This window comes from Erythrolamprus reginae, chromosome 1 (genome assembly GCF_031021105.1).
Source record: "Erythrolamprus reginae isolate rEryReg1 chromosome 1, rEryReg1.hap1, whole genome shotgun sequence".
In the NCBI taxonomy this organism is placed as follows: domain Eukaryota; kingdom Metazoa; phylum Chordata; class Lepidosauria; order Squamata; family Dipsadidae; genus Erythrolamprus; species Erythrolamprus reginae.
Window position 1 is genome coordinate 365,821,338 of NC_091950.1, and position 24,723 is coordinate 365,846,060.

The 24,723-nt window shown below is 40.5% G+C and overlaps 1 protein-coding gene across 1 annotated transcript in view; it reads left to right on the forward strand.

The window, feature by feature from the left end:
* The window catches only part of INTS7 (integrator complex subunit 7), a 93,851-nt gene that overhangs the window by 44,678 nt on the left and 24,450 nt on the right, over window positions 1-24,723 (forward strand). The window contains exons 16-20 of the mRNA XM_070734461.1: window positions 1,125-1,193; window positions 3,583-3,715; window positions 5,888-5,986; window positions 10,521-10,706; window positions 12,000-13,634. Coding sequence (XP_070590562.1) covers window positions 1,125-1,193; window positions 3,583-3,715; window positions 5,888-5,986; window positions 10,521-10,706; window positions 12,000-12,302 — 790 coding nt within the window. The 3' untranslated portion in view covers window positions 12,303-13,634. The remainder of the gene's footprint in view (window positions 1-1,124; window positions 1,194-3,582; window positions 3,716-5,887; window positions 5,987-10,520; window positions 10,707-11,999; window positions 13,635-24,723) is intronic.

The window sequence follows — 24,723 nt, forward strand, 5'->3', positions numbered from 1 at the left end:
GTTGTGAAATATATAAATCACCCTGCTTTCTTCATTTATATGTTGGGGGTTTGGTTGATGAGTTATCAATTAGGATTGCCCATTAACAGAACTGCTGTTGCTGGGTTGTGGGGCACAGGTTACCGGCAAATTGCAGTTGTATTAAGATAATCCATTATTGTTGCTTGCTTTATTTCCTGGCTCAGTTGCATGAGAGTCTGAAAAAGTTGTTATTGTTTGATTAGATATTTTTTTAAATGTTGAAGTTATTTTAGAAAGTCACCACCAAGGTAGTTTTTCTGCACATAAGTTGATGGACAACATAGCATAGTTACCAGTACTGTTGTAGCCCCAGGACAAAAACTAAAAGAGCGTGAGGGAGCTCCTCATTATATCTTCTGCAAGAATACTCAATATTGTTTTAAATGTGATTCAGTCAAAACGGAAGGCTCAGAATGTTCCATTGTAAAGTCTGAAGTGGAACTATTCTGAAGGATTGTGGGGGGTTTTTTGTTTTATTTTGTCTCTACCCTACAACACAAGCCCCCGATATTTCTTTTCTAGTTCTGAGATTTGTTTCTTTATCTTCTGGCTACATATGCAAATAATTGAGAAGGCAATTTTGTGTATGCAAAATATGCTTTCTGTTAACCTAGTGGGAAATAGTGTAAAATTAATTTTTTTTCTTAATTTTGCTTTGGGAAAGCAGGACTCTCCCCATTTCTTCCACTTTGTTATTTAAGACTCTTATTTGCTTCATTTATTCTTTTGGCAATGGACACTGCTGCTACAAATGTACTTCCAACTGTGCATAGATCTCTCTTGCTTGCACATATGTCTGCCCTGGGCTGTTAGCCATATCCTGTGAACTGTTCATTCAGGCCTTTTATGTCTTGTATCACCAACTGCCAACTTCTTCTGAGGTTTTGTTGCACTGATACAAGAGAAAAAAATGTCCCCAGGTTAGAAGAATACTTGTGTCTCATTCAAATACATAGACTGATTTTTTCAATGCTATAGGATATGTCATGCATGTGTAACAAATGCTGGTTTCCCATCATTATTCAAATCCTTAAATGGGTATAAGATAATATAAAATGTATGTTGCAACTTTTCTTTGTTATTATTCTTTAACGTTACTACAGGCAGCAGCAGAGTTGCTTATTAATATCACATGCAATTGAAGCTCTGATCTTAGATCCTGAATCTGCAAGGTATACCTAATTCAGATTGCCTTTTGTCTTTCTTTTTTGGCTAATTTTTTCCACTAATATTCATGTTACCTCCATGGGTACATAAGTGTACTGGTGTGTCTTTCGTCCCCTGTCCAATTGTCTTTCCTTTCTCTCGCTTATCATATACAGTATATTTTCTTTCTTTCATATATCCTCTCCTCTAAGTTCACTTTACCCTTATATATATTACTACATGTCTATTTTCTTCCTATGTATTTTGTGTATTGACAAATGAATAAATAAAATAAAATAAAAATATGTTGGCTAGACATTATGGGAGCTAAAGTCCAGCATAACTGGAAAAAGCACGTTGGGGAATGTTCATCTGAGCAGTTTTGTTATAAAATAAAAGCTATACGAAGTTTCTGTAAAAGAGCACTCAACAGCTGCTTCTTGAAATCTTTATGAAAGCAAGGTAGCAATAGCAATAGCATTTAAATTTATATACCGCTCCTCAATGTTTAACAGCACTCTCTGAATGGTTAATAAATGTCAGCATATTGCCCCCTACAATCTTGGACCTCATGTACCCTTATGGAAAACAGCTGTCTTGCATGAATATTTCTTCTGGGGATGTGCTGTACTTTGATCTAAAGCTGCACAGGTGGTTTAGAGTGGACTTGGGCCTTATTTTTGCCAAAGTTCATACACATACAAGCAATTTTTCAGCTTGAATCTAAAGAGCAATCTAAAGAGTTTAGTGTAGTGTGTCTCAATCTTAACAACTGGGGAATTCTGGGAACTGAATCTCACCTATATTAATTTGTGAGGGTTAAGAAACACAGCTCTAATGTCCTGGTTCAGGAAGTGCTTTTCCCATTATTTCTGCTAGCGAGCATTTGCATATTTCCTGTGCAATATTAGAAAAGGTTCTGGAGCACATTTGAGATATTGCATTCAGCACTGATTTAGTCCTCTTAAGCTTCATCATCAATCCATATGAATCTAGTGCTCATCTTAAAATCTGGGTGAGTTGATAGAAATCACCACTTACTCAATTCATTATTTAAAAATCTGGACTTCGAGATACACCCCAGATGGTTAACTGTGGAAAAAAAATATTATGAAGATTTAAGCAACATAATGGCTCCAATATTGAAAAGAATATAAGAAACTATCCAGTAATATTACTCTTGGTATATTGTGTTTTCTGTGTTTAATTTTGCATAAGTAATATAATTGATATTCTTTATTCTGTTAACCCTTCCAACTAGATGCTTCAAATATGCGTAAATACAGGTACTTGCCACCACAATTGAGCTACAATGTCTGTTGTTAAGTGAGACAGTTCTTAAGTTGAATTTTGCCCCATTGTACGACTTTTCTTGCCACAGTTGTTAAGTGGATCACTGGGGTGGGTAAGTGAATCTGGCTTCCCCACTGACCTTTGCTTGTCAAAAGGTTGCAAAAAGTGTTATCAAGTGACCCTGGGGCACCAGTTAAGATTTAAGATTAAGATTTAAGATTTATTAGATTTGTATGCCGCCCCTCTCCGAAGACTTGGGGCGGCTCACAACAACAACAATACGATACATAGAATACAAATCCAATAAAATTAAAAAACGAGATTTAAAACCCATAGATATTAAAAGCAATCATACCGCACAATCAGTTACCAAGGATGTCACCGTATTTTTTGGAGTATAAGACGCATCCCCCCCCCCCAAAGAGGGTGGAAATGTCGTTGAGTCTTATGCATTGAATGCAGCCATTTTTGGTCTCCTGGAGCCCCATCCCTTTTTCACATCCCATTTAGGCCCATTTTTTGCAAAAATGGGGTGCGCAGAGGGTTTGGGAGACCTACAGAGTGCTCCTAGGGTTTGGGGGAAGGCAAAAAATGGAGTGATTTTTGCAAAAATGGGGGCATTTCTGCTTTCCACCAACCCACATTAGTAATCTGCAGGCTTCCTAGACTCTCTGCAGACACAATTCTTTTAAAAAGGGTGAAAAACTGGACGTTTTTTAAAAAAACCCAGGGTGTTCAGAAAGTTTGGAAGGCCTGCAGAGTGCTCCTAGGGGCTGGGGAAGGTAAAAACGCCCCTGAAAAACAGGGTACAAAGAGGGTTTGGGGGGGCTTGCAGAGTATTTCTGAGGCCCGGAGAGTACAAAAACTTTTTCCCCACTTACTTATCTCTTTGAAACCGTTGGGTGTGTCTTATAGTCCGAAAAATAAGATGATTTTTGATAATGTGACCATGGGGAAGCTGCAACGGTCATAAGCGTGGAAAATAGTCATAAGTCACTCGATGCTGCTGTAACTTTGAACAATTACTAAATGAACTGTTGTGAGTCCAAGATTGCCTGTATAAAAAGTGCTCTGCAGGAAAGATAAAATAACCACACCCGGAATATGTGTCTTTTTAAACAGCTTTCAGGAATATGGCTCTGCTAGAATGGCCCACGCTGCAAGTGAATATGAAAGGAGAATGATGTCTGTGTTTGGCCATGTGTTGGAAGAAGTGGAAGCCTTGAACCAAAAATATGCACCAGTATCATACATGGCAAGTAATATAATTTATTATATGGAAAACACTCCTGCTTTTGGCCTGAGATAAGCGAACAGAATCCTCAAACTGAAAAGCTTAAATATGTGTATTTTTAATGTTTTTAATGTGTATTTACACATATTTAATTCAAAATATACTTCAATGGAGAAGAAGGAAAGACTGCTTCTCTTTCCTGCCTAATTTTATTTCGTTTTCCAGAACTTTTGGTTTTTAAAATAATACTTCAGACTCTCATGCTATGATGTGCATTATATAAAAGGTTTGGTTGTAGAGTCATGCCAGAAACCTTATATAATTGTTCTGTCTTTGCTTTATTCAGTAATACTGATTGGGTTTCAGCACGGCTTTTAACCAGTCTAGTATTTCTTTTATTGGCTCAGTCGCCTATGAATACTAGTGCCATTTATACTTGTTCCAAAAACAAAGTGGCAAACAATCAATGTTGAATTGAGTTTACTTTATTTTTACTAGATTTTAGATGTTCTTCAAGCCATTTTCATTTGATCCTTGGAAAAGATGCCATATATTTTGAAATTTGTTTTGCCTGTTGTGCAGGTAGAATTTAATTTTTATGTTTTTAAAAAAGAGCCTAGAGGTCGGAAATAATAACAATAACACCTGAACATCAGGAAGGAGGACAATTGCCTCAATATTTCTTTGCATACTTCCCAAAGACATCCGATGGACCAAACAGGATATTTGATTAGTTGGACTTTTGATTTGACCCAACCATGTTAGTCTGAATTTAGGTTCATATCTTGCTGGCCACTTTCGTTGACTGTAGTGTAACCTTTGCTGGCATGCTTCAGGCCTCAGTTCCTATAATCCTCCAGCCAAGCAAGTAAATAATTTTGCTAATTGGGGGATTATTAGAATAAGTGGAGATAAGCACCAAATTGACACTGACTGTCAACATCAGATATTCTCTTGTATGCCCAGTTCAGTATAGGAACATGGGAGTTCTTAGGATTTGCAAATTTTCTTCCAGATTTCTTCCATATCCAGTTTCCTATTTCTCGAGCTTTTGGGATCAATAGTGTGTTGTGTCTTGGTTTGCTAAGCACCAGGAACTAAAGTAGTAGCGCCCAGAGTTTGCTCATATTCTTTTGGTAAAACAAATAATGTGCCGGTGATGTGCCGGTGTCTGGAGGCTGTTGGGGTCTGGATGGGTGTCAACAGACTCAAACTCAACCCTGATAAGATGGAGTGGCTGTGGGTTTTGCCTCCCAAGGACAATCTGTCCATCCATCACCCCGGGGGGGGGAGTCATTCACCCCCTCAGAGAGGGTCTGCAACTTGGGCGTCCTCCTCGATCCACAGCTCACATTAGAGAAACATCTTTCAGCTGTGGCGAGGGCGGCGTTTGCCCAGGTTCGCCTGGTGCACCAGTTGCGGCCCTATTTGGACCGGGAGTCACTGCTCACAATCACTCATGCCCTCATCACCTTGAGGTTCGACTACTGCAATGATCTCTACATGGGGCTACCTTTGAAAAGTGTTTGGAAACTTCAGATCGTGCAGAATGCAGCTGCGAGAGCAGTCATGGGCTTCCCCAAATATGCCCATGTTACACCAACACTCCGCAGTCTGCATTGGTTGCCGATCAATTTCCGGTCACAATTCAAAGTGTTGGTTATGACCTATAAAGCCCTTCATGGCACCGGACCAGATTATCTCAGGGACCGCCTTCTGCTGCACGAATCCCAGCGACCAGTTAGGTCCCACAGAGTGGGCCTTCTTTGGGTCCCGTCAACTAAACAATGTCGTTTGGCGGGACCCAGGGGAAGAGCCTTCTCTGTAGCGGCCCTGGCCCTTTGGAACCAACTCCCCCCAGAGATTAGAATTGCCCCCACCCTCCTCGCCTTTTGTAAACTTCTTAAAACCGACCTCTGCCGTTAGGCATGGGGGAACTGAGATATTCTTTCCCCCTAGGCCTTTACAATTTACGCATGGTATGTCTGTATGTATGTTTGGTTTTTATAATAAGGTTTTTTGTAGTTATTTTAGTATTGGATTGGATTGTTACATGCTGTTTTCATCATTGTTGTTAACCGCCCCGAGTTTACGGAGAGGGGCAGCATACAAATCCAATAAATGAATGAATGAATGAATGAATGAATGAATAAATAAATAATTCTGATCAGACTTGCCATTCTTTTGTTCTAGCATACCGCCTGTTTATGCAGTGCAGTCATTGCCTTGTTGAAAGTCCCCTTATCATTTCAGAGGTATTTTTTTCAGAAGCTACAATCAACGAGCATTAAGGTAAGCTATATTTGCATTTAGTTTATAATTGCAGTTTGGGGGAAGAAATGTTATTTATAACTCCTAGGTAAGCAGGCTGGCAGAACTGGCTGGAGTGAGGTGGGGACAACCAATTGCTGCCTAAGCCCCGATTTACGAAAGATGTTAGATAAGACATTTAATGAAATATTTGAACTAGAATTCACATCTGAAAGAAAGGTTTAATTTAAAAAATATTATTAAATCAGTATGTGTTCTGTTTTGTGCTCTGAGACAGTTTTATGAAGATCCTCGGTGACAATTCATTGCTGCCTTGTGACTTAATGGACGTAGACATTTTCTAGCAAATAACGATATTTCTTTTGAAGCAAGTAGTGCTTTTTTAATGTATTGATGTTGGGGATGTTTTTGTTTTGCTGCTTCCGTTAGCTTGCTAATGCATTTTATCGTATTTTTTTATTTGAAAAGCTATAAAACAAGATAAAACTATCTTACATAAATAGAGCAATGTAGCACTTTGCAATTTGGTTTCTTTAGCTTGAATGAGTATCTCGGGTCTAGGTCACCTCCCTGATTTGTTCTTTTTTAAGTAGAGGGGTTGCCCTACTTTTTTTATTAAAAAAAACCCCTCTGGTAATAATCAGCAGAGAAAGACTGAATGAGGCCTATGTAAAATATAATATTCGCAATTTAGCCCACAGAATAAGTAGCAGTTTTTAAACAGAAAACAATTTCAGATGGCTAATAAGTCTCACTGCCGAAGAGAGAGAAAGTGAAACATCAGTAGGTGTGTTTTTTCTGCTTCCTCCAAACTGGAAAATGATCTTGGTTCTCTCTGTCTCTGGGTTTTTGTCATCCCAAGCTGATGAGGGCAGGAAAACTATGGTGAAGGAAGGAGATGATGTGCAGAAAAAAATGGTGGAACATAGTAGTGATTGCTGTATAATAAAGAATGACAGAATTAATATTGGATATTGGATCATGCCTTTTCCTTCCTTCCTTCCCCTCCCTCTCTCCCTTCCTTCCCCTTCCTTCCCCTCCCTCCCTTCCTTCCTTCCTTCCTTCCTTCCTTCCCCTTCCTTGCTTCCTTGCTTCCTTCCTTGCTTCCTTCCTTCCGTCACTCACTCACTCACTCACTCACTCACTCACTCACTCACTCACTCACTCATTCACTCTTCCCCTTGAGTACCCAGTTTCTGGCACAATTTCTCAGACGATTTTGATTTCTGCCTGCTATACAATCTTTTGGAAGCTTGACATTTCCCGATAGTTTGTGTTGATCTTTTAAATTCTTGTGGTCACTTTTACTGCTTTATTTTGCTGCTTCATATTAATGGCTGCTTTATTGATTATCCATTTGGTATAAGATGGCGTCAGATGCCTCTAGTCTATTAACCATATATCCTGCTTATAAAATAATCATGCTACTAGACAAATACGCTCCCTATAAATGGATCATACATTAAAGGCAATCGTTCATTGATGGAGAGCATCTGGACACAATATAGCCAAAATGTTTCCCAATGATTGTCTAATGTCAATTCATGTTTGTTTTCTACATTCGGTAGAGACTTTAGTCACCTTGTAATTTTGTCACAGAGAAAATGTATCTTTCTCTATTAGTGGGTGTAGCTCACCTCCAAGAATGAGATGACACTATCCCTTCAGCCAATGAGGACTGAGTCTGACAAATTGTATATCTTGCCTCAATTCCCCCTCTTTGATTCAGTCCTTGGCCTAAACATGATGCATGTTTTTCTTGCTCCCATTCTTTGGAAGGTTCCTTCCATCGCTCATCAAGTATGACACAGTGAATACTCCCCAGCTAACTGGTTTTAAATTGCAGTCACTGGGTTAAGCACAGTGCCTCAAGCTGAGGGCCATTGCATTCACTTCACTTTAATTTGTCCAGCTCAGATTGAGGCATTGCGATCTGGACCGAACAGCATTGCCATCGCTAGCTATCTCAGTTTGCCTGTTGTCTCTAGAGATCTCTCCTGCCGCAGTTGGCCCTTCCTCCCATAGGGGGCACTCCTCCCATCCACAATCCTCTGCCTCTGCTGGCCCGGATAAGATCTCCAGGGCCACCCAGAAGAATGATAGCACTAGCACTAGACAAAGTTTGCACCAGGCCCTATCATGACAAGCAACCCTCTAGTCAGGATTACTTAGAGGGCCCCCTCTCAGCAGCTAGGAGTGACCTGGATGGTGACCAGCCTGAAATGGCATCTATTCACCCGTTGGAAACCATGTCCTTGGACAATCCAAATCTGAACATAGCTGATGAGGACATTTTGGAAGCTCTGCCCCATGTTTATTTATTAAAGTTTATTAAAAAAATATTTATTAAAGGCAGACGAAAGTTTGGCGATGACATATGACGTCATTGGGCGGGAAAAACCATGGTATAGGGGAAAAAATGGAAGTATTTTTTAATTAATATTTTTGAAAAACCGTGGTATAGACTTTTTGCGAAGTTTGAACCCGCGAAAATCGAGGGGACACTGTATATGTAAACAATCAATGTAGTGTTTGGTTTTGGAATACTTGCAATTCATTTTACATACTGCTTTAATTTATGCTGTAGATAAACTCAATAATAAATGGCGAAATGTAGAAGGTTCTAGGCTAACCTCCTGGCTCGTAGCAGATGGTGCACAAAACATCTGCATAGCCCTCATTGTTAATCAAAGTGGAGAATAAGGTTGGGTGGTCAATTAGTTTGGGAGGCAAAAGCCATACTCTCTTATGTTTGTATTTATTTTAAAGTTACAAAAAAAGTTAAATGCGCTAGAATGAGTTACTTGGAAATATAGGTGGTAAAATAGAGATAAGGTCACTGAATAGATGAGGAATGGATATAAATGGAATATAAAAGCAAGTGACCAATATGAAAATAGTAAATTGAGTTGGAATGGTTATATAGACAGGATGAACAAGATCAATTTACAATGGAAATAACATGAAGGAAAATTTTATGGTTTAAAAGGAAAAGAAGGATTGAGAAAGTTGAACAGAATTGATGAGATTTATGGATGTGGTAGAAATGATGAGCATTTGCAATAATAGAAAATAATAGAGAAGTATAGTGAATAGTACTTATGTGCTCTAATTTTAGTCATGTTTCAATTTATTTTTCTTTATCCCTTTATTTATTTATTGGTTTTGACTTCCTTTTCTTTTTATGTGCTTGCATTATATTGCTTCCTCTGTAAGGCAATAGCATGATAGTTAGGCATAAATATTTAAATGCTGTAAAAAGAACCCAAATTAAAATAAATCAATGCATAGGCGGAAAAGATTATGCAAAACAAATTAATCCAGTAGCGTGCTGAAAAATTCAGAATTTTCCTCAAATTGATTCCCTCAAATGGATATCTGTTCCCATCCTGCTGCATCTTGCGCAAAGGTTTAGCTGATAAATCTCTCAAGAAAATAATTCCAGAGCACAGTTTCAAGCACAAAAGTTACTCTTTGCAAAAAGTAGGGAAATCTTGAGGTCTGTTTTAGGTAATCAGTTGATTATGTCAATAACAGTTGGGCTCATGTCTGTTTAGATTTGCTTGGAGTGTGTTTACTTAAGATTATCAGAATCAAAACCTAAGAGCTTTTGACAACTGAGGAAGCTTACTTAAAACCATGTACAATGCTATAAGAGTCATGTTAAGAGCATAGGTATTTCCTTCAAGTTGAGATCCTTTAGCTACTTTTTATACAAAGCGGGATCAGTAGACTGACTGCCTCCCTGCTTTATTCCATGATGCTGTATTTAATATTTAGAGCTTCAAATATGCCCAGGTCAGATTTTAGACACATGAAGAAGGCTTGTTTGATGGAGATTAGGTGGCAAGATGCTTTCCAACTAATATAAATAGTGTGGCACAGTGAATTCTCCTCCCCCTCGCTGTTCTACTTACCTTTGCAGACTCGGAAGGCTTCAAAATGTTCCTTTTTTAGTGCTGTGCAAGCGTGCGCTCGGTAACAGACTCGCAGAACCAGTAGCAAACTTCAGAGGATTTTACCACCGCCTCTACCCTTCTTCCCCATAGTTTACGGTAGGCTGTCACCAAAGTGAAGCAGGGCTGAAGTGATGAAGTAGCAGATTTGACACAAATGAAAATTCAGGCGAGATTTTTACAAATTGGAATCTCCTCTTTCTTTTAAATAGCGTATTATTCACACAGCAAATGCACTGATAGAATGCATTTACTCTGTGAGTAATACGCTAAGAAACAGGAGATGCCAATTTGTAAAAATCTCACCCGAATTTTCAGAATGGGTCCCTAATACCCTTGTCTTTATTTGTTTGTTTGTTTGTTTGTTTGTTTGTTTGTCTGTCTGTCTGTCTCTTTGTCTGTCTGTCTGTCTCTCTTTGTTTGTTTGTTTGTTTGACTTCTATGTCGCCCAATCCTGAAGGACTCAGTACTTTTGCAGTACTGTTCTTACTTCCTTCTCTTCCACTTGCATCTTGTTCTAATTAATTTGCGGTAGTATGATATGTTTTCTTTTTTTCCAAAAAACATCCATTAATAAATATAAACATTGTCTATTTCAGCTTGCCCTCTCACCTTCTCCACGTAACCCTACTGAGCCAATTGTGGTTCAAAATAACCAGCAACTGGCATTAAAAATAGAGGGAGTAGTCCAACACGGCTCCAAACCAGGCCTTTTCCGAAAGATTCAATCCATCTGTCTAAATGTGTCATCAACCCTGCAGAGCAAACCTGGGCAAGAGTATAAGGTAAAAAAAAGAAAAGAACACGACAGCATGAACTGTCAACATTTCTGCTTCCTGAAACCCATGGACAATTAGAACAGAATTCCACTCCACTAGGCAGCAAGAATTTTTTTACACTTCAAGCACGTTCTTGTCTTTTAACATGAGTGCGAGCTTCTGTAATGATTCTGGTTCCTTTGAAAATGAGACACTTGATTAAGAAGCTGATCGTGGGGCTAAGTTCATATCCCCATGACAAGCATCACATCCCTGGGAAGATAATCCTTGTCTTCACTTGCTCCATTGACAGGGAACAATGGAACAAGTGTCTCATTTTCAAAGGAACCAGAATCATCCCAGAAACTTGCTGCCTAGTGGAGTGAATACTAGTTGCTAGTATTCCAACAAGCTTAAAAATGTGCAGCTGTCTGACAGCAAGAAACAAATCTAGTCAAGTGAAGGACGACTATTCCCCACGGCTGGGTAAAAAGACATAGGAATAGCTCAGCTATTTGAAATATTGTAACTTAGGGGGGGAAAAATAACTTCATATACAGTGGTACCTCTACCTAAGAACACCTCTACTTTTCTAGATAAGAACCAAGTGTTCAAGATTTTTTTGCCTCTTCTCAAGAACCATTTTCCACTTACTTACTTTTCTACTTACAAACCTGAGCCTCCGAAACTGTAACTGGAAAAGGTGGGAAGAAGCCTCCATGGGGCCTCTCTAGGAATCTCCTGGGAGGAAACAGGGCCAGAAAAGGTGGGAAGAAGCCTCCATGGGGCCTCTCTAGGAATCTCCTGGGAGGAAACAGGGCCAGAAAAGGTGGGAAGAAGCCTCCATGGGGCCTCTCTAGGAATCTCCTGGGAGGAAACAGGGCCAGAAAAGGTGGGAAGAAGCCTCCATGGGGCCTCTCTAGGAATCTCCTGGGAGGAAACAGGGCCAGAAAAGGTGGGAAGAAGCCTCCATGGGGCCTCTCTAGGAATCTCCTGGGAGGAAACAGGACCTCCACCCTCCCTGTGGTTTCCCCAATCATATGCATTATTTGCTTTTACATTGATTTCTATGGGAAAAATTGCTTCTTCTTGCAAACTTTTCTACTTAATAACCTGGTCACGGAACGAATTAAGTTCATAAGTAGAGGTACCACTGTATTTTGTTTAGATATGCTAAATGAATAGAGGGGGTATTTGTTGCTTATTTAATTCACTTCTGGTTAATAGTGTCTTCAGAAAGCCTAGACTATTTGTAAACAAAATGAAACTCTCAACTATTCTTTAAACATTTGGTTGCCTGGTGCTTGTTTTCTTCCACAGATACCCATCGACAACCTAACTAATGAGATGGAACAGATGGTGGAGCCTCACAATGATTATTTCAGTACACAATTTCTCTTGAACTTCATTGTTGTTGGCACCCATAGCATCACAGTGGAGTCCTCGGTTCGAGATCTCAACGGCATTATATGGAAGACGGGGCCAAAAACCACACTATTGATTAAGTCTCTTGAAGATCCCTACTCCCAGCAGATTCGGCTTCAGCAACAGCAGGGGCAGCAGCTGTCTCAACAACCACAGCAGCTGCAACCACAGCCACGGACAGCGTACTCCCGTTTTTAGCTCTCATATAATCAGTCAAGGACCTATGTCAAAGGCATTGCTGTTTTTGTTTGGAAATTTTTCCTTGCCCCAAGGTTCACATTTCTTCCTCTATAACAGCAGCAGTCTTGATTCTACTTTGTTTCCCTTAAGCACAATTTTTATCTTTGAAATGCTGTGAGATCACTAACATGACAGTGGATGAAGGCAATTCGTGTGGCAAACCGGTTATGTAAAGTGGTTCTGCTTGAAGTTCCAGTTATCGTCTTCCATCTCACTTCATTACAAATTTGCCCTTGTAATCTAGTACAAGTCTTAAAAACCTGAACTTTAAAAAAAAATATCCCCAATTTCATTTGATGGCTTTCATATACAGTGGTACCTCGGTTCTCGACCACAATTCGTTCCAGAATTGTGGTCTAGAACCGATTTGGTCGAGTACCGAATTAATTTATCCCATAGGAAATAATGGAAATGGATTTAATTGGTTCCCAGCCCCTGTTGACTCGCTGGGAACCAATTAAATCTATTTTCTTTATTTCCTATGGGATAAAAAATCTGAAGAGCTCTATAAGCGCTCCAAGCTGCAGGAAGGGTGGGGGCGGCTGCAATCCCGGCAGCTTCGGGGGGCTCCTTTCCTCACTGCTTCGTCTTGTTACCTGTAGGCAGCTGCACCAACTTTCTCCTTCCTGGCAGCGGCAACAGCGGCGGCTTCCCTTCGAGGAGCAACAGCGCCGGGAACGTCACGTAATGAAGGGAAGCTGCTGGAGCAGCAGCAACTGCTGAGATGGCTCCGGCGGCTTCCCTTCATCACGTGACGTTCCCGGTGCTGTTGCTCCTCGAAGGGAAGCCGCCGCCGTTGCCGCCGCCGGGAAGGAGAAAGTTAGTGCAGCTGCCTACAGGTAACAAGATGAAGCATTGAGGAAAGGAACTCCCCGAAGCTGCCGGGATTGCAGCCGCCCCCGGCGGTAACATTTCAGATAAATAACAAAATTTTCTGTGGCTGTTCGGTATCCAAATTTTTGTTCGGATACCGAAGGAAATTTTTGCTGAAATTTTTCAGTCACTAAAAGAATGGGATGGACTGAAGCTTCTTACGATAGCTTTCTGCTAGAGCAGCTCATCTAACCAAGATTCAGTGCATGTGATAAATTGGAGTGTAGTTGCATTGCATAATACAGCCAGTGACTTTAGTCCAGTTTCATCCCTTCTTTCTTCATCTATGTTCAACTTAAAGGACATTTTATCTGAATTATTTCTTTATGAAGATCATTATGGAGCCTGAGATAAGAATAATTTTGACTGGTATCCCAATTCATCCATCTTCATCCACACTGTGAGAAATCCTTCTTGGTGAGTGAGCAAGTAGATCTATAAGGATTTTTTTAAAAATTCCAATCGTAATAGCTCTTTGAATCATCCAATTCCAACTGTGTATAATTTTGCTTATTACACTATGATTTTGAATATTATACTTAGTATTATTTTGAGGGTGAGGGGGAGTACTTCCTATCTGGATTTAAAGTAACTATATAATATAATGCATCCCAAAATGGGAGAATTTTGATACAAATTTCACATTGAGAAGGTGGCCCTACTCCTTAAAAAGAGAATACATTCTAAGGTAGAACAGTGATAGAAGGACAATGCATGACCGCTAACCTGTAATCTGGAGGGGATGCACTTTGCCTGCTATTATTAGTTCCTTCCTTATACAGGCTTCATAAGTATCCTGTTGAGAAGATTCTCGTGTTACCTACTTCGTGAATAAAAACTAGCTGATATAAAAAGAGGTGAGTGGATTTGAACACTGATGGACACATACCATAAACGGTAGTAACAAAAGAAGAATGGCTCTTTGCAATGGGTCTAAGTGTCACAATTTCAACTCATAATTATTTGTTCGGTTACAGATTTACAATCATGTTGTTGGAGATCCTCACTGTCTTATTCAGTTAAAGTGAGTTAGTGTGGGTGGGTAGGTGGGTGTTTGTGTGTTAATTGCTTTATTAGCAAGAGGTGCTTTTTATACTGATTGTAGGGAAATTACTCAAATAGGCTTTTTATTAATTAAATTGTTGTGCGGTGTTTTTTTTACGTACATGCCAGTTTAATAAATTGTTTTCATTTGTGTATTAAAATGGTATTCTTTGTGAAGTAAAAAGGCATTATGAGTATACACATGTACTCATTATTCAGTCAACACATCTGTACACACACCTTAATAATGAAATAAATACCACATCCCAACGCCTATTGTAGCTCTAAGAACTCTTGAATCTGGACAGAGCCAATACAGTCCTAATTTTTATAACTTCAGCAAACAATCTGCTTTGGTATGATTATTTTGAAACCAATATCCTGCCTTTCATTCAGGAGCTCACAGCATGTATAGTAGATGGATACTTTCTCCACAATAGCACCCCTATGACATAGATTGAACTGAAGGCGACTGCCTGACCAAAGGTCAGTAAGATTCTGTGGAGGGTGGTGACTAAAAATGGAATCACCTGATTCAAGTCCAACTCCTTCACCATTATACCATGTTGCTTTACTTTATTAGTGATTATTTGCCGATGACTCCAAAGTGTGCAATAGGGTTGATATTCCTGGAGGGGTCTGTAATATGGTAAATGATTTAGCTTTACTAGATAAATGGTCAAAGCAATGGAAACTGCAGTTTAATGTTTCCAAATGTAAAATAATGCACTTGGGGAAAAGGAATCCTCAATCTGAGTATTGCATTGGCAGTTCTGTGTTAGCAAAAACTTCAGAAGAAAAGGATTTAGGGCTAGTGATTTCTGACAGTCTCAAAATGGGTGAGCAGTGTGGTCGGGCGGTAGGAATAGCAAGTAGGATGCTTGGCTGCATAGCTAGAGGTATAACAAGCAGGAAGAGGGAGATTGTGATCCCCTTATATAGAGCGCTGGTGAGACCACATTTGGAGTACTGTGTTCAGTTCTGGAGACCTCACCTACAAAAAGATATTGACAAAATTGAACGGGTCCAAAGACGGGCTACAAGAATGGTGGAAGGTCTTAAGTATAAAACATATCAGGAAAGACTTAATGAACTCAATCTGTATAGTCTGGAGCAGCGTTTCCCAACCGGTGTGCCGCGGCACACTAGTGTGCCGCGAGACACAGCCAGGTGTGCCGCGGAGCTCCTAGGGAAGCTCCATCTGGGCGGGGCGCTGCTGGTGCTGGGGCGGGCTTTCCCGAAACGGATGGAGAATGCCCTCTCTCGCAGCCCCCTGGCTGGGAGCGCTTTCGCTGTGAGAGAGGGCTTTCTCCGTCCGTTTCGGGAATGCCCGCCCCGCCCCTCTCGTGCGCGCGCTGCTCCCCTTTTCTCTCAGCCCTCCCTGGCTTCGCTTCTCAATCCCTCCCTCCTTCCATCTTTCCTTCCCCTCAGCCGTTCTGTCTGGGGGTCTCCCGCTCTTCCCTTCCCTGCCTCCCAGGCTTTGCCTTCACCACCCCCACCCCCTTTTTGGTTGGCAAGGAGTCCTTTGCCGCATTCTACAGTTCGCACTCGGCTCGAGGCCGCTTTCCCTGGCTCCGCTCTTTCTTTCTCTCTCTCTCTCTCCCGTGAGGCGGGGGAAGGAAAAAAACAAACAAACAAAAACTTCTTGCAGCAGGCCCGCGCGCGCGCTCGTGCCCGCGCTCGTCCCTTCAGCAGCGAGGGAGGGAAGTCAGAGGGCGAGGGAGCAAGCGAGCGCTCTTGTCCTCGGTGCCCTCTGCAGCCTGCCTTCCTTCTTCTTTGCCGCCGCTGAGGGACGGAGAGAAGGATAGAAAGGAAAGAGGGAGGGAGAGATAGAAAGGAAAGAGGGAGGGAGGAAAGAGGGAGGGAGAGATACAATGGAAAGAGGGAGGGAGAGATAGAAAGAAAATAGATAGAAAGGAAAGAGGGAGGGAGAGATAGAAAGGAAAGAGGGAGGGAGGAAAGAGGGAGGGAGAGATACAATGGAAAGAGGGAGGGAGGGAGAGATAGAAAGAAAAGAGATAGAAAGGAAAGAGGGAGGGAGAGATAGAAAGAAAAGAGATAGAAAGGAAAGAGGGAGGGAGAGATACAATGGAAAGAGGGAGGGAGAGATAGAAAGAAAATAGATAGAAAGGAAAGAGGGAGGGAGGGAGGAAAGAGGGAGGGAGAAATAGAAAGGAAAGAGGGAGGGAGAGATACAATGGAAAGAGGGAGGGAGGAAAGAGGGAGGGAGAAATAGAGTGAAATAGAGGAAGAGATATTTTTTTTGTCCAAACTTTTCTTTAGCCCCCCCGTGCGCCCCCGCCCGAGAGAGAGAGAAAGAGATAGAGAGAGAAAGAAAGAGACATAGCAAGAAAGAGAGAGAAAGAGAGAGAATGAAAGAGAGATAGCAAGAGAGGCAGAGAGAGAGCAAGGGAGAGAGAAAGACATAGAGGGAGGGAAGGAGGGGGGAGAGAAAGAGAGCAAAAAAAGAGAGGAAGAAAGAAAGAGGGATGGAGAGAGAGAAAGAAGGGAAGGAAGGAAGAGAGAGAAAGAGGGAGGGAGAAATAGACTGAAATGGAGGAAGAGATATTTTTTTGTCCAAACTTTTCTTTAGCCCCCCCGCACACACCCCGTCCCCCCGTTCAGTGTTCCCCAGGATTTTGAAAATATGAATAATGTGCCGCGGCTCAAAAAAGGTTGGGAAACACTGGTCTGGAGGACAGAAGGAAAAGGGGGGACATGATCGAAACATTTAAATAGTATGTTAAAGGGTTAAATAAGGTTCAGGAGGGAAGTGTTTTTAATAGGAAAGTGAACACAAGAACAAGGGGACACAATCTGAAGTTAGTTGGGGGAAAGATCAAAGGCAACATGAGAAAATATTATTTTACTGAAAGAGTAGTAGATCCTTGGAACAAACTTCCAGCAGACGTGGTTGGTAAATCCACAGTAACTGAATTTAAACATGCCTGGGATAAACATATATCCATTGTAAGATAAAATACAGGAAATAGTATAAGGGCAGACTAGATGGACCATGAGGTCTTTTTCTGCCGTCAGTCTTCTATGTTTCTATGTTACTTTTCTTTTTGTCTAGCCCATTCCTCCCTTTCCCCCGTCCCGAGGAGTAAGATATTAATTTATGACAAAGCATTGTCATAATTTTTCATGGTTCATAAAATGAGAGATGTTAGACCAGTTTCCATTCTATGTTTGGAGAAGACGTCTAGACCTCCTTTTTCACAAACTCAGCAAGAGAAGGAGGTTTTGCAACTTTAAGAAAAATCAGTGGAAGCAATTCTCCCAAGGTGTTTTGTTTTGGAGAGTGAACTGAAGAGCAGGAGAGGAGGCTGCAGGCCTTTGGCCAGATTAATGTAAACAGAAGGAAGAACATACATGCACCCTTTAGCTATATTATAATTAAATAAGGGCATAAACACCACTTTACCCATGAGATTTTCACTACAATTCTGAAAATTTCCAAAATTGATATTTTACAATTGCTAATTTAATGCTTTATTAGTAAAACACTTTCAATGGCTTTGTAGCCGAATGGCACATGTAGTTTGTGAGGGAATTTGAGTTACATTACCTGTTCCTTGCTGACGATGTCTGATTTTCTGATACAGTGGTACTTCTACTTAAGAACTTAAGTAGAAACATTCTTAATAGAAGCAATTTTTCCCATAGGAATACTCCTCTTAAAGTATAAGTTTACATATTATTCTGAATTTGTTGTTGTTGTTGTTGTATTTTTGTTTTGCATTGTCTTTGTTTTTGATATATGTATTTTTTTAAAAAGGAACTTAATAAAAACTATTTTTTTTAAAAAAAGGAATCAATGTAAAAGCAAATAATGCGTGCAAACCCATTAGGAAAGAAATAAAAGCTCGAAATTTGGGTGGGAGGAGGAGGAGGAAGAAGAAGAAGAGGAGGACAGTTGCTGCCGAAGGAAGAAGGTGAGGTGAGAGGTATCAAAAAAATGCAAAACTTTAAGGCTTAAAAACAAAGAGGTACTCTGAGGCGGCGAGGAGGAGCACGGTCCTCCAATACACCGAGTGCAAGGCTGCCTCCCATACACCTCCTTCCCATGCTGAAGGGCTCCCCTCTCCTCTTGCTCGCTTGCTTTGTAGCCGTCGCCTTTCCTTCGCTGTGATGACTCCTCGGCTGCCCAGAGTGAAGGGAGAGTTTCTTTTCTTTGAGCGCTGGCAGAGGTTTATTCCCTCTCCAAGCGCCCAGAGAAAGGAAAATGCTTTGGTTGCTCTGGACTGCCAAAGCCTCCTTATGTGCCACCAAAAGGCTCCTGTGGCAGCCCAGATGGCTGAGATTAAAGGAGGAATGGCAGGAAACTGGCCGAACCTTTGTGCTGCTCTCAAATTTCCTGGGAAATTTTTCCGGGGTCAGGTTCTTAAGTAGAAAATTGTTCTTTAAGTAGAGGCAAAAAAATCTTGAACACCCGGTTCTTATCTAGAAAAGTTCTTAAGTAGAGGCATTCTTAAATAGAGGTACCACTGTACTAGAAGAAAAGAACCCCACCAAAAATGGTTATTGTGTGCCTAAATATTTGCTTGAACTCAGTGCTGGACTAGATGAACATCAGCAAATAGAAAGTGAAGGCATGGTCCAATTTTTTAAAAAATTATTAGGAAGAGCAGTTTGACAGTAGAACTGATTACTTGCAGATTGCCACTGCAATCTCCCCCTGGGCACGTTTAATTTATGCATGGTATGTCTGTGTGTGTGTCTGTTAGCATACGGGGTTTTTAATATTTAAACATTTTAAACTTGTCTGATTACCCATGATTTGTTTCTACATGTTGTGAGCCGCCCCGAGTCTTCGGAGAGGGGCGGCATACAAATCTAAGTAATAAATAAATAAATAAATAAGCTTCTATGGCCCATGAAACTCCTTCCTTCTGAAACACCATGCCCTAAAAATGATGTATTTTAGTGTCTTATAAGTGATTGTTTACACGTTGATCTTCCTCAGCTGTCAGCTTCCCTCATATCTTTATGCATTTGATGTCACACGCATGTACAGAAGGGAGGGGCTTCAACTACACTGTCATGCTTCGCTTTTCTGACCTTTTTGACTTCTCCTTCAGATGACCCAGAGCTACTGCTATAAATAATCTTGTCTGTGATACACATGTCTCTATTTTTCATGTCTTGATTTCTCAGCTTGATGATTCACTGTCAAATGTTGAAATTGCCTCAACAGAAACACATGTTATAAGTAAGTCGATAGAAAATTCTGTCCATTGTCCTATCTCACAATGGTATAAATTGCTCCAGATTTCTCCACCCCTGTTCTGATGTTCTCATCTCATGTCTTGAATGACTAATTTTTTGAAGTCTCTGTTCTCCATGTGATTCTTATTCATCATACTATGGAAATTATAGAGGGAGCTGGGCTCAGCAAGATTGTTCTAGATCCTCCTTGATTAGATAGAAAGCCCTTATCTAGAAATGGAAGTCTTTCCTGAGACAAATTTATCTTGCCAATCCTCTTATTAATCTTTAGTCAAGGGCAGAGGGGTTTAACTCTAGTGCATATGTAAAGACATATTTAATGCTCCTTTTCAAGCTCATTGAAGGATTGTTTCATGAATATACATACACAACAGCTACCAACTTTTAGAATTATGACTTTTATTGTATAAAATGTTCAACGATTACTTTTTCACAACATTGTTATTTATTATAGAAACATAGAAACATAGAAGACTGACGGCAGAAAAAGACCTCATGGTCCATCTAGTCTGCCCTTATACTATTTCCTGTATTTTATCTTACAATGGATATATGTTTATCCCAGGCATGTTTAAATTCAGTTACTGTGGATTTACCAACCACGTCTGCTGGAAGTTTGTTCCAAGGATCTACTACTCTTTCAGTAAAATAATATTTTCTCATGTTGCCTTTGATCTTTCCCCCAACTAACTTCAGATTGTGTCCCCTTGTTCTTGTGTTCACTTTCCTATTAAAAACACTTCCCTCCTGAACCTTATTTAACCCTTTAACATATTTAAATGTTTCGATCATGTCCCCCCTTTTCCTTCTGTCCTCCAGACTATACAGATTGAGTTCATTAAGTCTTTCCTGATACGTTTTATGCTTAAGACCTTCCATCATTCTTGTAGCCCGTCTTTGGACCCGTTCAATTTTGTCAATATCTTTTTGTAGGTGAGGTCTCCAGAACTGAACACAGTAATCCAAATGTGGTCTCACCAGCGCTCTATATAAGGGGATCACAATCTCCCTCTTCCTGCTTGTTATACCTCTAGCTATGCAGCCAAGCATCCTACTTGCTTTTCCTACCGCCCGACCACACTGCTCACCCATTTTGAGACTGTCAGAAATCACTACCCCTAAATACTTCTCTTATAGGAAGTTTCCTATAGGAATTATAGGAAGTTTTCAAAATATTTGTAAAGAAACCCTTCAGAATAACTATGCCGACTGTCCAAAAGATAATCTCTGAAAGAGAACATTCAGATAGTGATAGCCTATACTGAGTAAACTAAGTGTGTGTCAGTATTATGCATATACCTCTTAATAAGTTCAATGTTGGCAACACAATGTTGAAATAAGCATGTTTAAATTTAATAAATAAGTAAAAGAAAATAAACATGTTAGTGTACTACGTATACCAAATTCTACTAAGCAAAATACATCATCCAGGTCACGATTTTCTAAAGGCAACTGGACTTTCTTGGTTTTTTCCTTTGAAAACTTCTTATCTACTTCTTGGATGAGAAATGAAACATTTTCAAAGAAAAAAATTCCAAGAACATCCAGTTGCCTTTTTTGGGGGGGGGGGAGCATCTATGGGACATTAGGCATTGGTCCAATATGTACCAATATAATTAGGATTGTTAAAGCCCTCTATGGATATGAACGTTGGATGATTGTTTATTATTTTCCAGAGCTCTTGCATTCCTGCCCTATGCTGAGATTTATATCAACTCTTGACTTCTTACGGTTGCTGTTGCTGGCACAAGGCAATGTTGTACAAAGGCAACTCATGCCTTTGTTTATGTTTTCGTGTGAACTCAAGATTTTGAATGAACTATGCCATGGGTTGTGCAAACAATCTAGCCTAGAGCAGCCTTCTCTGTTCCTGTCCAATATGACTGAACATTTACAAGATTATCAGCAGTAGTTTTGATCACTGTATAGTTCCGAGCTACCTGATTACTCTCTGACTAATTTACTCATTCCTGATTTCGTAATTAATTTACCTCGTTTCATAGAAGAGCAGCTCAGGACACCCAGCCTAGACAGGTCTGTTTGACTGCACAATTAATTTCAAACTGTTACGTACAAAGGGAGGGCAGATCATACACGAAACACTCAAATGAAGCCTGAGGCAACACTACTGGTACCACATATATATTTATGCATTTCTCTCTTTCATGGTGTAGATTTCAAATGATTTAGCGTTTGCTTTGGCCTTCAGCCAGCAATACAGAACACATTTCTAAAATTAGCATCCATTCAAGCTATTAATTCAAGAGCTTTATCTCTATGGAAAACTTTTTTTTCTGCTTTTGGTTAAACCTTTTTAATGTTCTTAATTATTTCTAAATACTCACCAGTAGAATAATAATTTTGGAATGAGCGGGTGAATCCCTAACTCCCCTCAGTGGAAAAGTGTTCATAAAATAATTAAATTTATATGCTGCCCAACCTCTGAGAGGCTCAGCCCAACTCAGCCACACGAATCCCAGCGCCCGGTGAGGTCCCACAGAGTTGGCCTTCTCAGGGTCCCGTCAACCAGACAATGTCGGCTGGAGGGACCTAGGGGAAGAGCCTTCTCTGTGGGGGCCCCAGCCCTCTGGAACCAACTCCCCCCAGAGATTCGCACTACCCCCACCCTCCTTGCTTTCCGAAAAAGTTTGAAGACTCATTTTTGCTGCCAGGCCTGGGGCCATTAGATCTCTTCCCCCCCCGACCAACGAAGTGTTTAGAATAAATTATTGATTGAATGAATGTTAACTTAATTTTTTAATTTTTAGGATGTTTTTGATAATAATAATAATAAATAACAATAATAATAATAATAATAATAATAATAATAATAATAATAATAATATAATAGTTTATTAGATGTGTATGCCACCCCTCTCTGAGGACTCGGAGCGGCTCACCACAACAATACAACATGTACAAATCTAATGTTAAAAACAATTTTAAACCCTTATTATAAAAAGAAAAACAATCACACAACCTAACAAACCATACATAAAACCATAGTAGCTAGGAGTATATCAGTTTCCCCATGCCTGGCGACATAGGTGGGTCTTCAGGAGCTTTCGAAAGGCAAGGAGGGTGGGGACAGTCCTAACCTCTGGGGGGAATTGATTCCAGAGGGCCGGGGTCGCAACAGAGAAGGCTCTTCTCCTGGGTCCTGCCAGAAAGCATTGTTTAGTGGACGGGACCCGGAGAAGGCCAAGTCTGTGGGACCTAATCGATAGGTTTTTTTCAGGCCTAACCAGGGGATAAAATAATGTGCTGAAGCCGACCAGACTAAGGACGCTAGTCAGATGAATACCTGGCAGGGGGACCCCCCCCCAATTTTCATTTCTCCAAACTAAGGTGCATCTTATACTCCAAAAAATATGGTATATTGAAGATGGCAGCATCTTAGGGACATGTGATTGCCATTTACAACTTTCTCAACTGGCTTCTGACAAAGTCAATGCGGAAACAGGATTTTTTTTTTGGCAATAATTTTTTATTTTTTTATCTTCACATCCATACATATATCAATACATATACATTAAAAATAAAATATGTATCATATACATAGTTACATAATTCTATCTGATCTCTTATATTACTATATCTATACCTCTATCATGTTAATAGTTTATCAGACTGTATTCCTGTTTTTCTTTCTCACTCCCTTCCCAATCTCTCCATCTCTTGTCTTCCTTCCTTCTTCCTTCCTTCCTTCCTTCCTTTCTTCCTCTCTCCATTCCACTTCTTCCTTTCCCCAATTACTTCATCTTTCTTCCTCTAAGCCAGTGTTTTTAAACCACTGTGCCGTGGCACACTAGTGTGCTGCGAGACATGGTCAGGTGTGCTGCGAAGCTCAGAGAAAGAAAACAAGAGAGAGAGAGAAAGAACAAGAGAGAGTGAAAACAAGCAAGAGAGAAAGAAAACAAGAGAGAAACAAAGAGAGAAACAAAGAAAGAGAGAGAGAGAAAGAGCAGGAGAGAGAGAAAGCAAGCAAGAGAGAAAGAAAAGAGAGAAAGCAAGAGAAAGAAAGCAAGAGAAAGAAAACAAGAGAGAGAGAAAGAAAGCAAGAGAGAGAGAGAGAAAGAGCAAGAGAGAGAGAAAGCAAGCAAGAGAGAAAGAAAAGAGAGAAAGAAAGAGAAAGAAAGCAAGAGAAAGAAAACAAGGGAGAGAGAAAGAAAGCAAGAGAGAGAGAGAAAGAGAAAGAGAGAGAGAAAGCAAGCAAGAGAGAAAGAAAACAAGAGAGAAAGAAAGCAAGAGAAAGAAAGCAAGAGAGAGAGAGAGAGAAAGAGAGGGAGGGAAGGTGGGAGAGAGAAAGACATAGAGGGAGGGAGGGAGAGAGAAAGAGCAAAAAAGAAGAAAGAAGGAAGAGAGAAAGAAAGGGATGGAGAGAGAGAAAAAAAGAGAAAGAGAGAGAAAGAGGGAGGGAGAAATAGAGTGAAAGGGAGGAAGAGAGAATTTTTTTGTCCAAACATTTTTTATTCAAATCCATCATCATTTTAATCTTTTTATTTTGTTCATCTCTCTCTTTTTTTGGATCTCTTTCCTTTGTTTATATCTTTTTGCAATATAAGTTATTGTCAATCCTCTAGAGCAGTGTTTCCCAAACTTTTTTGAGTCGCGGCACATTATTCATATTTTCAAAATCCTGGGGAACATTGAAGGGGGGGGGCGGGGGGGGGGGGGCTAAAGAAAAGTTTGGACAAAAAAACCCTCTCTCTTCCTCCCTTTCGCTCTATTTCTCCCTCTTTCTCTCTTTTCCTTCCTTCCCTTCTTTCTCTCTCTCCATCCCTCTTTCTTTCTTCCTCTCTTTTTTGCTCTCTTTCTCTCTCCCTCCTTCCCTTCCTCTATGTCTTTCTCTCTCCCTTTCTCTCTCTCTCTCTCTGTCTCTCTTGCTATCTCTTTCTTGCTTTTTTCTCTCTTTCTTGCTCTCTCTCTCTTTTTCACTGTCTCTTGCTATATGTCTTTTTCTTTCTCTTTGCCTCTCTTGCTATCTCTCTTTCTTTCTCTCTCTCTTTCTCTCTCTCTCTGCCTCTCTTGCTATGTCTCTCTTTCTCTCTTGCTATGTCTCTCTTTCTTTCTCTCTCTCTCTCTGCCTCTCTTGCTATGTCTCTCTTTCTCTCTCTGCCTCTCTTATATGTCTCTTTCTCTCTCTCTCTCTCAGCTGACTGCAAGCGGGAGCCCTGACGGCGGCGGCTGGACGTGCTGCTGGACGCCGTATATGCCAGGCCCGCAGCGC